This window comes from Meriones unguiculatus, chromosome 7, assembly GCF_030254825.1.
Source record: "Meriones unguiculatus strain TT.TT164.6M chromosome 7, Bangor_MerUng_6.1, whole genome shotgun sequence".
Classification (NCBI taxonomy): Eukaryota; Metazoa; Chordata; class Mammalia; order Rodentia; family Muridae; genus Meriones; species Meriones unguiculatus.
The window spans coordinates 19,374,395-19,390,408 of NC_083355.1; the positions used below are offsets into that span (position 1 = coordinate 19,374,395).

Below are 16,014 nucleotides of genomic sequence, written 5' to 3' on the forward strand. Positions count from 1 at the left end.
GAATAACCGTGACCCTGAGGCTCTGCCTCCACCTCTCAAGGGCTGGCTTTACAGGTCTGTGCCACCATGCCCAGTCACTCTACCAGCTGAGGTGCGTCTCCAGCCCTTGCTTTGTGAAAAAGTCACACTCTATAAACCTATACTGGAGATTCCCCTGTTTCAGGCTCACAGTGCTGGGACAATGGGCATGAGCCACTATGTTCAGCTTGAATAAAATCTTGCCAGTAAGTTCAAATTGTGGAGAATGGAGAGTATTGAGTCTGTGTTGGGGACCCAGCAAAGGATGATGGGTCCTTTGCTACTTTCTTCCCTAACATTCCCACACTTCTCCAAGAGGAATCGAAGTGTGAGTCTCAGTATCCTTTATTCCCCAGTGCCATCTTCTCATGAATCTCCCACTGGATGAGAATGGGCCAGGTGCAGCCACTTCTTGCTCACAGTGAGCACACCATAATGGAGGGATTAACCATAAATTTCTTTGGAATTCGGCAACAGTCTGCACTTGTCAAGCCTGTGCAGTATCGTGGACTATGGGAGCCTCCACCTGCTTCACCTCCCTTCCATGCTCCCTGTGAATCTGGTGCCTGGAGCTGAGCCACAGTAATCTCAGCCACCTGCCACTTGGCATTTCCAGTACCCCTGGGGACTGTGGGTGCTACAGCCTTTTCACAGTATCCCGTGGAATCTGGCCAGTAAGGTTTTGGGAGACCCCAGCTTCCTGGAGCTGCTGGATCTCTGTGACCAAATGGCTCTCTTGCCTTCAGATTTTTCAGCTGCTCTGGGCTCTCCTGCTCACCACCCTGGACCTTTGCACCCAGTAGTATGTGTGGAGCTTGAGACAGCTTAGCCTGAGCCACACACAGGCAGCTGCAGGGTCACACCTCTTCCACCTCTGCTCGTCCTTAATGGAACTAATTGCAGTAGGATCTACCCTGGCCTACCACATCAGGCCTAAAAGTACTCTCTGCCTGGGAGCAACAACGGGACACTGGAAGCCAAGGCCTTTGTGGCCTTGTGGGCTGTAGTAGATTGGCTTGTGGTTGATCCGGCTGCAGCACCTTGAACGTAACGGGGTAGAAACCCAGCTTCTACTAGTCAGTTCCCCTGTGCTTTTGGGAAGCTGAGTCACTTGAGGTGCTTGCGACTGGCTAGCCTGGGCAACTTGACATGCACGGGACCTTCAGGGAATGCTGAGCAGCATGGAGGCTTGGCTCTGCCTGGCTGAGAGCCTCTGTGTTGGGCCTCACAGGCACCACACTGGCCTCTGGGATTATGGCTGTGATCATGGCTGAATGCAAGTTTTTCCAGGGCCTTGGTGGAGCCAGGGAAGAACTGAGGAGCCTCTGAGGTGAGGCTGTGGGTAGTTCAAGGGAGATGTGAGAGAGAAAAGAAAAGAAAGTTCCTTGGATGTCTCTGGGACTCAGTTGTCTGTGTGGATGGGGCCAGAAGGAGATGGGCAGATGCTGAGCTGATTTCTCCAGATCTATGCTATTCATGTGTCCCCGTTCCCTTGACCTAGCAGTAATGCTGACCCCTGTCCCAACTCTAAAGATGAGAATTTAGTCCATGGAGGAGGAGGGCAGAGTGGAGTGCATGTCAGAAAAGCTTCCTGATTCCCACCGTCTTTCCCCTTGCACATGTTGATGGCCTCTGCTGAAGGGGGCTCTGTTGAAATTGATTGCTAAGGTTATGATGGGAGAGTGGGCCGCTGCCTCTGGAGACCAGTCAGGTGGGCCTGTAGGGACTATTCTGTGGACATAGATAATCCCAGTTCTTTTGGAGGCATGTGGATCTCTGAATTTGAGGCCAGCCTGGTCTATATAGTAAATTCCAGGCAAGCCAAGGGTACATAGCAAAACTCTCTCAAACAAACAAACAAATAATCCGGACAGGTGGTAGTAGTGGTGGATGCCTTTAATCATAGCATTTGGGAGGCAGAGGCCGGTGGATCTCTGAGTTTGAGGCCAGCCTGGTCTCCAGAGGGAGTTCCAGGACAGCCAGAGCTACAAGAGAAACCCTGTCTTGGGGGGGGGGGGCAGACAAAAAGCAGAGGAAGAAAATAAGAAAGTAAAAGTTTTATTGTCCATCTCTCACCAACTAATTGGAAGATTTTTACCCTCATGGTCAGAAATGCTATTTGGACATGAGTCCCTTTCAGGGAATTGAAACCAGATCCAAAATAAATGACCCTTTGTCACTGGAGTTCGTACAGGGTCTGAAGGATTAGAGGGTGAATTAACTTATTAAAGGGTGTGTGGAATGTGTGCCTCAAGATATGAGTGGGTGCTGTTTGTGGTGGCAACTACATAGTGCCTAGAACTCTTGCCCGTTTGATATTTGCTGAACACTGTGAAGTTCAAGACATAGCAACAACACCAAATGTTCACTCATTCCATATGTTCATTTATCTGTCTGTGCAGCACATATTTTCTGAATTATGCTTGGTCCCGAGACTATAAATAAACAAACTACATAGTTACTGTCTTTGCACTCATGTAATTCACAATTGTGTGTGTGTGTGTGTGTGTGTGTGTGTGTGTGTGTAATGGAAGTTTTGGTTTCTTTACAAACTCAGTTACGTTATGTAAATATGTGTTTGTTTTGATCCCACGTGTGGGATTTTAGTTTGTCCACAACTGATAATTGTCTCCTGCCGGGTGAGGTCACTGCCATCTGGTAACTGCCTGCCTCATGCAGCAGGGAGAGGGCTGTGGTCTCAGGCTCTGAGGATATAAATATGTGAGCCTGGGAAGAGAAAGTGTGGCCTGAGGTGTTGTCCAGTGGTGAGTGACAGTTTGGATAGACCAGAGATGGTGTGGTGACTTGGAAACAGAGAAGAGAAACATTTTAATGCAGCAGCTTGGAGGAGACTGCACGCTGTATTTGCTGTTGATAGAGATTGGTATAACCTCCAAAGGAATCCATAGACCCTAAACAGCTGGGACAAGGTCTGTGCCTCCTCTCCCCACTAACTTTCTCCTATGGAGGGTTGGAGGGTTGCAAGCTTTACGGAACCCCAAATAAAATAGTTTTAAAAACGAGTGCAACGTGTATGTGTGTGTGTATTTTTATGATAGCAAATGCATAAATTGCCTCTGTAATTAAAAGGAAAGGCAGCTATCAGGCATGGTCAAAATCTCTGGACTCTTGAGGTGGAGACAGGAGGATTACAAGTTGGAGGGTATTCTGAGCTACATAGGAAATTAGACGAAAAATCAAGTTAGCCTTCTCCTCCTCCCAAATGATGGTTGGCAAATAGGGGAGGTGGAGGCCACTTGAAGGCTGCTGAAGATAAACTGATGGCTGTTTGGGCTAGAGTGGGGAATATTGCAGTTGGAAAAAAAATAGTCTGCTTATGATGTCCTAAATGTGTAGGCCTCTCTCTTCTCTCAGGAGACAAAGACATCAAGACCAATCAGGTGACTTAGAGCCAAGAGGACTCCTTGTTTTAAAACTTTAGCCAAACCCAGGGGTTCTCTCTGGAGCCTGTGTGTAGATATTACAGCTTTTGTTGTTGTTCTGACAGGGTTACTGTGTGTAGCCCTGGCTCTTCTAGACTCTCTTTGTAGACCAAGCAGACCTCACAGAGATCCGCCTGCCTCTGCCTCTTTGAGTGCTGGGATTACAGGCGTGCGCCACTGTGCCTGACTTATTGGACCCTTTTTATGTGCTGATATCACACTTGATAAGTCTCCAACAACTGTGTGATAGAATATCATTATCCCCATTTCACAGATAAGTCTCAGTTTAAATGAAACAGGATTGGTTTTCAGGTTGGAATCCCCGAGTCTGGTTACATCCAGAGTTGTTTGCTTCCATGCATCAAGTTGTGTTCCAGAACTTCTGATGTTCGGACTCTATGCTCCTTGCTAGTATTCCCTTTTGAAAGTACAAAGAAGAGGAGCTAGAGAATTTGCTAAGCGCTTAAGAGCACTGGCTGCTATTCCAGAGGTCCTGATTTCAATCCCCAGGACCATAGTGGCTCACAACCATCAATGACAGAATCTGATGTCCTCTTCTGTGATGCAGGCATACATGTAAATAGAGCACTCATATACATACATAAACAAATCAGAAAGAGAAAGAAAGAAAAGAAAAGAGAAAAGAAAAGAAAGGAAAAAAAGAGCTCTGAGCTCTCTCCATAGGCAGAGTTCGGAAAGGCTTTTTCTCCCGGAACTAGACAGCAAGAACTTTGTTTCCCGACGAAGAGAAAAACAGTGAGGGACCGGAAGTTGCCCGATCATCCTCTGTGCTGGTCTCCCAGACCCGGTTGAGGCCGCAGCGGACTGCCCTTTCCCAAGATGGCTTCGAAGATTGGTTCGAGACGCTGGATGCTGCAGCTGATCATGCAGCTGGGTTCGGTGCTGCTCACGCGCTGCCCCTTTTGGGGCTGCTTCAGCCAACTCATGTTGTACGCTGAAAGGGCCGAGGCGCGCCGGTGAGTGCGCCCACGAAGCCGTCGAACGCGGTGGGGGGCTGTACGGCCTGTCTCAGGAACTGGGGTGCGGTGGTGTTGGGGGAAGTTGGGGCCCAGAAGTTGGGACACTTAGGCTGGAAGGAATTGATACTCAGGTTGGAAGACGCTCCGGTTCTGCTCTACGACCAGAACTGATGTGGCGGCCCCAACAGTGAAAAGGGTCTCCAGTTTCTGGAGAGCGGTGGAGCTTGCGGGAACTTACTTAAGTGTTCCCAGACACTTAATCCCGGTTCATTCCGACTTCATTGTTCCCTACACTCGATTCACAGGAAGCCCGACATCCCAGTGCCTTACCTGTATTTCGACATGGGGGCAGCTGTGCTGTGTGCTAGTTTCATGTCGTTCGGAGTGAAGAGGCGGTGGTTCGCGTTGGGCGCCGCGCTCCAGCTGGCCATCAGCACCTATGCCGCTTACATCGGGGGCTATGTCCACTACGGAGACTGGCTAAAGGTGAGCACAGAAACTCGAGAAGAAACTTAGCTATGGACAAGGAGCTTCAGGGTCCCGGTGCACTGGGTGGGCATGTGTGCTACTCCAAAGCGTGAAGGGAAGACTGGGAGGACCGAGATAGATAGCAGTTTTGTGGTGGTTATTACATGCACAGACTGGCAGACCCGTAGAGACCATTCTGCCTCCCTAGTAGAGTGTGAAAATGGAGGTCCAGAGATGGGGAACGGACTCTCCCAAAATCGTGCCGCAGTGTATCGATGGGACCGGTAACTCAATGTAACTAGATTCCCAGAATCCTTTAAACGATTACTTTATTAGTCTCAGACTCATAAACCAAAAGAGACTTTAGAGAGTATCAGGTCTGCCTATCAGGTTTTATGAAATGTAATTAATATATAGTACAGAATTTGTGCCTGCAAATGCAGGTGCTTGTACCAGCCACTGCAAGCCTGAAGGTGGCATGAAGGTGGTATCCTCAAGGTCTGGGCTGTGTGAAAAACTATGGGACAGTGGGGTTATTCTTTTTGTTTTGTTTTGTTTCTAGACAGGGTTTCTCTGTGTAGCCCTGGCTGTGCTGGAACTTGTGCTGTAGACCAGGATGGTCTCAAACTCACACACACAGATCTGTCTGTCTCTGCCTCCTGAGTGCTGGTATTAAAGGCGTACACCCCACCCCACCCCGGCTGGCTATTCTTGTTTCAGTTCGTATAGAGTTTATGTAGAGGCAGGAACCCCGGGATTAGGTTTCAGACTAGGGGTGGAGGAGGTGGCAGCGTGTGGCACCCAGGTTCTGCCACTTTCTGTAGGACCACAGACCATTTACCTATACCCTCTCAGCCCTGAGTTTCTGCCTTGTAAAGAGATTTATCTCTCTCTGCAGTACCTGCCCACCACACTTGGAATAGGTAGGAGGGTTCATCAGATAGAATGGGATGTGTATAAAGGGGTCATTTCTATGTTCTTGACAACCAGGAGAAGCGGCATGATTGCAGTTCTTGACCTGGGTCCCTTCTCTCCCTGGCCTTAGGTCCGCATGTACTCGCGCACAGTTGCCATCATTGGTGGCTTTCTGGTGCTGGCCAGTGGGGCTGGGGAGCTGTACCGTCGGAAACCACGAAGCCGTTCTCTGCAGTCCACTGGCCAGGTGTTCCTGGGCATCTACCTCATTTGTGTGGTAGGTTGGGGGTTCAGTTGATTGGAGGCACTGTACGGGGGTGATATGTGAGCTTAAGCCCGGCAGAATCCTGGCTGTTGGGCAGAGCAAGGCCTTGCAGGTAATTTCCAGCGGCTCCTTAAGATTACTCTGGATAGCTTTTGGTTCTCAAGGGCCTCCAAATACCTGATGCTGGCTGAGGGTCCCTCCTTCCAACATTATTGCCACCAGCTAGAAAAGGAGTTGGAGCATTCAGTCCCAATGCTGAGAATCCAGCAAAGAAGAGTGATGATTTTCTCAGAGTGGGGTCAAAGGAGAGGCGTGGTGCACTCAGCCCTCGTTGTAACTCTGCCACTTAGAGCTGATGGGGGTTGTGTAAGATAAGTCAGGTAGTTCTCCCCGGTGCTTGGGAAGGTCATTGTAGATAAGGATGAAGCTAGACTTCAAGCATTTGACCTCATCATAGGAACCAGGAATCACATCTTCTATGCAGAGTTCTATGTGGTGTATATATTCAAAAATAGGAGTTGCACTTCTTTCGTCAGAAGCTCCCAGGGAGGTAGAGATCAACCTTATCTCCTGGGGCCCTAAAATCAGGGAGACACAGGCCCTCCTTTCAAAGAGTCCCTCGTCTGCTGCCTGGTCTGAAAGGATGCTGTGTCTCTAGGCCTACTCACTGCAGCACAGCAAGGAGGACCGGCTGGCCTACCTGAACCATCTTCCAGGAGGGGAGCTGATGGTCCAGCTCTTCTTCGTGCTTTACGGGGTCCTGGCTCTGGCCTTCCTGTCAGGCTACTACGTCACCCTGGCTGCCCAGATCCTGGCTGTGTTGTTGCCTCCCGTCATGCTGCTCATTGATGGCAACGTCTCCTACTGGCACAACACGCGACGGGTCGAGTTCTGGAACCAGATGAAGCTGCTTGGCGAGAGTGTGGGGATCTTCGGGGCTGCCGTCATCTTGGCTACAGATGGCTGAGTTTCACAGGGAGAGCCTGATTTGGGCACAGGGGGCCGCCAAGGGCCACCTTACCTTCCTCCTTGCTGGCCTAGTTGCTGTTTATTTATGCTTCTTGGTGGTTTGTTTGTTTACTTTTGTTTGTTTTTGTTTTGTTTAATAGTTAAGATGGCTTCCCCAGGTTTGTGGCTCAGACTTTGGGAAGATGGGAGCCCTCAAGCTAATGCCTCATAGGGTTGTTGTTGTTGTTGTTTTTTTTTCTCTTACCTGTTTTAGGGGAGAGCTGAGGCCAGCTGCCCCTCCCCCATGTGTCCAGGGAGGGAGGAGTCTCTGAGAAAGGAGTAAGGCAGAGCTGGGATGCAGGAACTAGTAGTAGGGACAGAGGAAGATCTGGAAGTAAGCAAATGTGAAAATTCCTTTTGGAACCTGACAGATGCAGCTAAGCAGTGCTTTTCAGACTAGGTGTGTGTGTCTGTATATTTCCACATGTGTAGTGTATCTTCACACATGTAAAAGGAGCCCTGCAAGGAGGGGCAGAGTGGCTGGTGCTACAGAAGTTACATGGGCTCTTCGGGGGGTCTGCTGGTGCAGAAACGATCCCAGCTCTCTAACTCCCACTGTAGAGTCCAGAGCAGGTCCTGGTGTGCTCTGAGATGTGCAGGGTGGGGCTGGCCAGCCAGGCAGCCTGCTGCTGCAAGTGTTCTCAGTTCCTTGTTTGGCTGGCTGGGTGGAGCACCCTCCCAAACACCAGACCACACGGTCCTCCAAAAGTAAACATTTTATACAGACATTTTGCCTTTGCTTCTGTCTTCCCTGTGGACACTTTGCCAGTGGCTGGGATTGATTTTGGGTTTCTTGATAGATCACCTTGGGTTAAACCCTATTCTGGTTTCTCCAACACTCCCAGTTCTGAGAGTTTTTCAAATACTTTAAAAACAAAACAAAATAACAACAACACACACAAACACCTGCTGGGCATAGTGTCACATGCCATTAATCCCAGCACTTGGGAAACAGGCAGGTAAACCCTGTGACTTCAAGGCCAGTTTGGTCTACACAGTGAGTTCCAGGACAGCCAGCTACACAGAGAAACCCTCTCTTAACTTCTCTCCCAAATAAGTAATTTTAAAAAAAACTTAAAACATCAGCTAGAGGCAGCTTAGTGATAGAGCACTTGCCTAGAATGCCCCAGGTCCTAGGTTCCAAGGCTAATATTGGAGAAAGATGCCTCACATTCCAAACCCTTACTGTAATTTGGGTTTTCTTAGGGTTTGTTTTAGTTTTTTTGAGAAACGGTTTCTCTGTGTAGCCCTGACTGTTCTGGACTCCATTTGTAGACCAGGCTGACCTTGAACTCAGAGATCTGTCTGCCTCTGCCTTCATAAGTGCTGGAATTACTTGCAGGCATGTGCCACCACACCCAGCCCCCTTGTTTTATTTTTTGAGACAGGGTTTCTCTGTGTAGTCCTAGCATGGATTTGTGGATGCCTTTAGATCCCATCAGACACAAATGCCTATAATTCCAGCTCCAAGAGATCTAATACTTCTTTGGCCTTCATAGGTACATGTGCAAACACATACACAAATAACATCTTTTAATGTGTATGGGTATTTTGCCCATATGTACATCTTTGTATCGTGTTCATGCCTGGTGCCCATGGATGCCAATAAAGGGCATCAGATCCCATAGAATTGGAGTTATGGACAGTGTGAGCCACTGTGTGGGTACTGGGGATAAACTGGATCCTATGGAGGAACAGCCAGGGCTTTTAACCATTCGGCCATTTGTCCAGCTCACATAATAAAATTAAATCTTAGGAAAATATGTAGTGAGCCAGGCCCAGTGGCACACACCTGTAATCCCAGCACTCTGGGAAGCAGAGGCCGGAGAATCTCTGAGTTCCAGACGAGCCTGGTCTACAAAGCCAGCCAAAGCTACACAGAGAAACCCTGTCTCAAAAAAAACAGAACAAAACCAAAAAATGTTTAGGTTTCAGTGACTAAGAGCCCTGGCTGACCTTTCAGAGAATGATAGTTTGGTTCCCAGTATCCATGCCAAGTGGCTCAGAACCATCTGTAACTCCAGCTCCAGGGGATCTTTGTGGGTACTTGCACACACACATACACATAAAAAACATTTGAGCCCATGTCACCACCTAGCAACAGTTGGAATTATCATACTGTACTTGGCAATCAACTTCCTGTGATAAATTCAACAACAGCAGAAAAAAAAATCCTCCAGAAGCACTGGATGAAAAACCTGGCTTGTTCCCAGAGGGTTACTGTCTTTAAAAAGAAATCTTAAGACATCAGCTGGGGGGAGGTGTACTAATCTAGAATGTCTCAGGCCCTAGGTGCCATCTCCAGTACTGAAAAAAGATATCCCCCGTACCCTGAAGTCCTGATTGTCATTTCAGTTTTTAGTTGGTTTTTGAGACAAGTGTGACTGACTCAGACAAGCATTTATATTTTAATCGAGGCCTCCTGAAGAATTTCAAGGCCCAAAGGAAGTGAAGTGAATGGTAGGTCAAGCAGGCTTAGATGCTGTGTAAGACAAAGGAGCCTCAAGACAGCACAGAGGCCATGGAAAATGGCCTGCCCTTAAAGTAGTTCCCTGGGAGGCAATCCTGGTCCCATTCCCCAGGCTGAGCAGGGTCTTTGGCTGGCTTCACTCTTCCTGTTTGTCCTGCTCCGGTACCTCTCAGCAGACATGGTTGGTCAGCTTCCTCCCCTCGGCTGCCCGGGGTCACCCCCAGCGGGCATGGCTTTTTGTCCATCCTGTCCATCCCAGGATTTACAGGGCCCATGATGACGGGTCAGCTGCCTGGGTCAGAAGCTGGCTTGCAGAAAGAGTCTGGCAGCCCCTTGGCGTGGTTGACTAGTTCATAGGAGTCCCGGATGTCAGCCAGGCCGAACCAGAAGAAGATCCACTGCTTGTTGGAGAAGCTGCCATCACTATGCTTGAAGTACCTGGGTATGGAGGCAGAAGGGTCAGCTTTGGGACAAGGCTGGTGCTTGCTCTGTGTTTTCAGGATGGTTGTCTTCTACGTGACAGCCCACTAGGACCAAATGTCTGCTCTTTTATCCTGGAGTGGCTCATGAAGCCTATATTGTTATTCCCCCAAAACAGCAGCCAAGGTTCAGGGAAGTTGGGTAACTCACCAGAATCTCACAACTAGGAAGATGAGAGCGGAGATAATCCTGCCTCCTCCCCCCACCCCTTCCTGCCTGGTATAGCAAAGGAGCAAGTCCTTTGCCACTTTCTAGTGCCCACAGAGCAGGTCAGTGGGGGCCAACGACAAGGTTGCTGGATGAAAAGGGGGTGGGGGGTTCCTCAGAGACAGAGCCTAGAGTCAGGAGCTTGGCAACCAAGCCTGAGGAGAGCTGGAAGGGTCAGGATTTATCAGAATCCTAGTCAGATGCCACTTGCTTCAGAGAAAGCAGAAACGTGGGACTGAAGAATGTCACTAGGTGACCTTGACCCTGGAGGAGACTTGTCTCTGAAGAAAGGAGGCGAGTGAAAGGAGGGAATGCCAGCTGCCCTGTTAGTGGAGCCCGGGCCATGAGTGGTTGGACCTACCAGGGATTGATGGGGTTGGTGACCCGGGAGCGCCAGAACAACGTTTGCAGGTCCCTCCGAAGGCACTCCCACAGCATCTGTCCGGAACCCTGACCCTGGCGGCTGGAGTTCACCACAAATTTGTCCAGGTACGGGGTGCCCCCTAGAACAGGCTCCACCGTCAGAATGGCCGCAGCGTTGTACCTGGCGCAGCAGGAGAGAGGCAGGCTTGGGATCGCTCCCGGGCCTGAAGCTGCCCGGCTCGGGACCCTTGGGTCCTGCCCTGTGGAACCCGGAGGCTCACCCCTCAGAGACATAGATCGAGTGCAGCCGAGGACGCAGGGACTCCAGATAGTCTTCCCGGAGCTTCTTGCCGAAGCTGAGGTTGACTAGGTTCACTAGGCGGCCCTGGTCCAGACTGTCGAGGCTGCGCACTCGCAGCATCCGCTCAGCGTTTTTAAACAGGGTGCCACAGCCTGGGGAGATAGGAGAGCGGGCTTAGGTCGCGCCAGGGTCAGGTCCACCGCTGCGTGCGCTTTTCGCCCATCTTCCCCGTTCTCAAGTTTCTTCCTCCAGGCCCCACTGTCTGAGTGCGGGGGGGAGGGACGGCGGGAGGGCGGGATGCTGGGTTTGGAGGGGGGAGGCTGCCCCCTGCAGCCAGGCCCCGCCAGTGCTCACCCTGAGGACTCAGCCCGGCCCACCTTCTCACAGCTCTCACCCTTGTTGCTAAAGAGCTCCGTGAGCAGCGTGCTGGCGGCGGTGATGACCGCGGAGGAGTAGTGCGGCAGGCGGCTGAGCACGTCCACGATGAGGCGAATCTGCTGGCGTTCTTTGGTGCTCAGCCACTCGGCGTTGGTAACAAGGTCAAGGTCGGCCGGCAGGTTCACGTTGCTTAGGATCTAAGTCCCGGGGAGAAGAGGAGCGTCCAGCCTCCGGCAGATACACGCCCACACTAAACTGGGCCCTGCCCTACCGACCTCTCTTTGACCACTCAACCTTTCCGTCCTCTGCTGGGAAGTGCTCAGATCTGGGCACCCAATTCCAACCCCACTCTCCAATCTTCTCTTAGCGCTTGGTTTGGGAGTAGTTTAGCTGTGGCCTGCCCTGGAGTCATACAGTGGGCACAGGGCAGGGGGCTCAGTCTTGCCTAAGCGTCATGAGATGGCGCTGGAGAGGGGCACACCTTCTGACTGGTATCCCGCAGGCCGCCTGAAGTGTTAAGGAAGACGATTTTGGTGGGCCGCAGAGCCTTGGCCAGAGACGCGGTCACCTCCAGGGAGTCAAGCAGCACCGAGCGGCGCGCAGCCGTCTCCCCGATGGGGCACAGGATGGGAACGCTGTTGGACTCCAGGCACCACTGCAACAGGTCCGTCTCCACCGAGACGATGCCGCCGTAGCTGTGGGCCAGACGTGGTGCTCGAGAGGGACCCGGGCAGGGCCAGCGGAGTGGTCCGCTCTGCGGATGCCGGGGCGGGGCGGGGCGGGGCGGACACTAACCTGGCATGGGGGGCTGGTTCCGCAGCGCTCAGCACTGATCCGCCGCCGAAAAAGGGCACAGCAGAAGCCGCGTTATGGCGCAGCTCATCCACCAGCACCTTGCAGCTCTGAGCGAGCTGCGCCTTAGCCTCCCAGAAGGAAAGACAGCCCGATGGTGCCGTGGGGGCCGGCAGCCCCAGGACCACCAGCGGCTTCATGTCCATGCGTTGCAGGAAGGCTAGGGCGAAAGCCAGGCTGGACACCGCCTTTGGGCACTGGAGCACCTCCTCATCCACCTGCACAGGGGCGGAGCGGGCATTCAGGGGCACGACAGTGGCTCCAAGCCGCCCGGCCCTGCGCAGGCCTCGGGACCCTCAGTGACTGCACTCCACTTTTGGCTAACTGCTCCGCCCTTTGCCCGTTGGGTCTTGGCCACCCCCTTATCTAGCATTAACGTTCCTCCCTCGGCTCCTCCCAGTGGCCTTGGACTCTGGGACACCTTGGGGGGAGGGGTGGTGCGACAGCTCTGCCGACTGAACCCCTAACTGCGTCCATGGCGAGAGGCCCTTTTTCAGACATCACCTCTGGGCTCCCTTACCTCCTCACTAGCGCCAGGCTCGGCTTCCGTGGCCTCCCGGCTCCCCCCACCCCACCCCCAGCTAATGCGCTCAGGGTTCGCAGCCTGGCGCTCCGGACAGCCACCATCCCCTTGCAGTGACACCACGACGACGACAGCAGGAGCGGCTCACCTCCATGACGGCGAAGGGCTTGTCCACCGAGTGGTAGCAGGTCTGGAATTGCGTGAGCCAGTGGCGTGCCTCCCCTGGGCTGGCACCACATTGGTTCAGGAAGGCCTGGATGTCCCGCTGCACCAGGGACCTGCCGGCGGGAGGCGCAGGGGACTCGAGGGGCGTTGGGAGCGGTGTCCACGGCTCCTCGACGGCAGGAGACTGGACACGACCTTTAGGGCCCTCCGCGTCCTCTGCGGGAGCCCTGGCGGTGCTGAGCCGGCGTCCCGGGCTGGCGCTCCTCGGCCCTCGACGCCGAGCGCTACCGCTCAGCTTCCGTGAGCCCCCCGGTCCTCCCGGGCTGCGCAGCCTTCTGGCCGCTGCAGCGGACCGCAGGGCTGTGGCTACCCACGCCGTCGCCATGACGACAACCAAACCCACTCGCCCCCCCACCCACAGGTGGCGGTCGGTCCGGAGAGCACAGCCCCGGGGCTTCTTGCTGCTGAGCTGGGCTGAATCAGACTCGGGGCGGGGCGGGATAGGAGGCGCCGAGGGCTTCTGGGTGCGCTTGGGAAGGGGCAGAGCCCAGTCCGGAGGGTGGGGCCTCTAGAACTCTCCGCCCCTTTGTGGGGTACACTGGAACCGGTAGGGAGGGTCAGGAAGGTCAGATATAGAGCGGTGGAGCTCTTTAATCCGCCACCAATGCCGGTTCCGGGAAGCGCCCAGGTGCCCCCGGTGTATCTGCGAATTCGCACGGTAGCGCTGGTACCGGAGGTGGAGGGAGGAGTCAGGGAAAATTGAACACAGGGCGTGGTCCTTCACTGTAGCGTATGGATGCAAAACAAGGTGGATGTGGCGGGGCGTCTTTGTAATCTCAGCTGCCTCCCGGGAGGCTGGGGCAGGAGGATTGTTGCGAGTTCCAGGCGGACCTAGGCTACATAGTAAGGCCTTGTCGCAAAAGATAAAAAAGAACAGCACTCGTGAGGCAGAGGCAGGCCTACATCCAGTTCAAGGACAGCCTGGTGTACAGAGCGAGTTCCAGGACAGCCAGGCGTCTACATAATATAGATACCTGTAACCCCCACATTCCTGCAGGGGAATCAGGAGGATCAGAATCAAGGACTTCCATGACCTCATAAAGAGTTCAAGGCCAGCCTAGGCTAAGGAAACCCTTCCCCCACACTCCCACCCCCAGCAGAGTTTTTCTGTGTAGTTCTGGCTGTCCTGGAACTCGCTCTGTAGATCACGCTGGCCTCGAACTCATGGGCCTAACCCCTGTCTTAAAAAAGCAGATGTGTCTGCTCATGGTCAGGCTAGCCAGGGTTGGTCAGCTCCTGCTGGAGCCACCGTGAGTTGTACCATCATAGCCTTAAGGTACTCCTCTGTTCTTAGTAATGCTTTAGGCTGTTGGAAGCTAAAATCTATTCATGTGAAGACTGTGACTTGAAGGCCAGTGTCACTTGCCAGAAACGGGGGGGGGGGGATGCTTAAGGAGAGAACAAAACAAGCCTGCTGCATTCCAGATGGATTTGCGCGGCCTGCTGGCTTGCAAACTTAGAGAGTTAGCTTGTGACAGGTGCTAGCAATACCTCAGTTCCAGGTGACGCCTCCCCAGGAATGCCCAGCTCTGTGAAACCCCCTTCCATTGTCCTCATGGTGACTCCAGGAGAGGTGTCGTGTCCCCTCATTTACCCACCAGGACCTCGAGATGCAGACGTACTAAGAGCCACGGATGCTCATCAGTAGGGACTCGCAGGTCACAGGGCGCCCGTGTGCCTGCGTTACGTGAAAGCGTCCCTGTGTGCTCCCTGTTAGTCCTGTCCTACCCCTGGGACACTCCATCCAGTGTGACAGGAGAAAATGGGACTCTGTCACTGTAAAGGGACGGCCACCTGGCCAAGGTCACACACCTCAGACGCTGGGCATCACCTCTTCCCTAGCGTTTCTGTTCGCTCTCTGCTGTCTGCGGGCTTGTTTTGAAAGAGTGTCTTGCTGCGTATCCCAGGCTGGATTGGAACTCACCTCAGCGTCCTGGGTGCGGGGAGTACAGGCTAGGTGTCACCACACCTCGCTCTTAGTGTGGGTTTGCTCCCCAGGCCCCCAGGGTACCACCTAAAAGAGGAGTCAGTTACAATTATGTAAAATAAAAAAAAAAAAAAAGAGGAGTCAGACCTGAGTATCCCAGGGTGGGGGTGTCCCCAGAATGCCACGCTGGGGGTGCGGTTCTGCGGTAGAGTTTGTGAGAGGTTCTGGGCTCTATCCACAAAAAGGAAAAAAAAATTCCCGAGGCTGCTGGGTAAGTGTGCCGACCCCATCCTGGAAACCGGCCCGTCAGCACACCCACACACACTGGCCGGGGAGTCTGGAGTGGGAGGGGAGCTTGAACTTTGAGTCCTTCTCATTGGTGTCTCCGTCCTCTGACTTAGAAAGCTAGGCAGGCAGTGCCGTAAGGCTGGGACGTCCCGCGTGTGGACGGGCACGTGTGCACACACAGACAGACACACACGTACTCACACACACACACACACACACACACTGTGGACCCTCCAGAGCCCTTTTCCTCTTCCCTCTGAACTGTCAGGCCGGTGGTGCACCCCTACCACATGCACGTCTCACAGTCCCGTTCGTCCTACAGCACCTCTCTGGCTTCAGAGCCCCCATCCTTCAGCGCGCTTCCCCTCCCTACCCTAGGAGTTGCTGCACGCCCATCTGAGCGCTCACCCTCCTCCGGTCTCTCCCTTGCGGACATCTCTTCTTCCTCTTCCTTCTAATCCTGTTCTCTCCATCCTTGCCCCAGCCTGGAGGACCCTGGAGACAGGGCTGCTGCCTCCCTCCTCAGGCTGGGGGGCTTCCTGAGTGCCCACCCACCCCTTCAGTTCAGGAAGTGTCATCAGCATTGCGTTGCCGATGACGGACAGACACTGGCTGGCCTCCCACCCAGGGGGCTGTGTCCCCAGGCGGCCAATGGGACCCAGGTGTGCCCTAGTGAATGATTAACACGGGGCTGATGGACCTGGGTCCAGTGTGTCCCCACGAGACTTCTTACTTAGGGAAGGCCAGCCTCTGCATGAAGGTAATGGAGGGGTACAGGGACCTGAGCCAGCCATGTAAACGCCTCCCACAGCGGGGCTTCTCAGCCCTAAGAGGGGAGGCCTTCCCCCCTTTATTTTGGTTGTTTTTGAGAGATAGTCTCAAGTGTCACCCCCTCTGTCTCTT

At 53.2% G+C, this 16,014-nt stretch overlaps 2 protein-coding genes across 3 annotated transcripts; one reads left to right on the plus strand and one right to left on the minus strand.

Moving 5' to 3' along the window:
- The first annotated feature begins 4,238 nt into the window (after window positions 1-4,238).
- Window positions 4,239-7,825, plus strand: Tmem101 (transmembrane protein 101). Its single transcript, XM_021642731.2, has 4 exons — window positions 4,239-4,438; window positions 4,747-4,927; window positions 5,955-6,101; window positions 6,748-7,825. The coding sequence occupies exons 1-4, from the start codon at window positions 4,302-4,304 to the stop codon at window positions 7,054-7,056; spliced, it is 774 nt and encodes a 257-aa protein (XP_021498406.1). The 5' UTR covers window positions 4,239-4,301; the 3' UTR covers window positions 7,057-7,825.
- Window positions 7,826-9,486: 1,661 nt separating this feature from the next.
- Nags (N-acetylglutamate synthase) lies at window positions 9,487-15,694 on the minus strand. 2 transcript variants are annotated; one of them, XM_060386643.1, is made up of 9 exons: window positions 15,520-15,694; window positions 14,821-14,910; window positions 12,820-13,746; window positions 12,092-12,366; window positions 11,778-11,991; window positions 11,313-11,493; window positions 10,899-11,070; window positions 10,616-10,798; window positions 9,487-10,005 (listed from the first exon to the last, which is right to left on the minus strand). In XM_060386643.1, the coding sequence occupies exons 3-9, from the start codon at window positions 13,219-13,221 to the stop codon at window positions 9,852-9,854; spliced, it is 1,581 nt and encodes a 526-aa protein (XP_060242626.1). In that variant the 5' UTR covers window positions 13,222-13,746; window positions 14,821-14,910; window positions 15,520-15,694; the 3' UTR covers window positions 9,487-9,851. The 2 variants fall into 2 exon arrangements, with proteins under 2 accessions (XP_060242626.1, XP_021498397.1); XM_021642722.2 differs by having other exon boundaries at window positions 12,820-15,694.
- Between the last annotated feature and the right edge of the window lie 320 nt (window positions 15,695-16,014).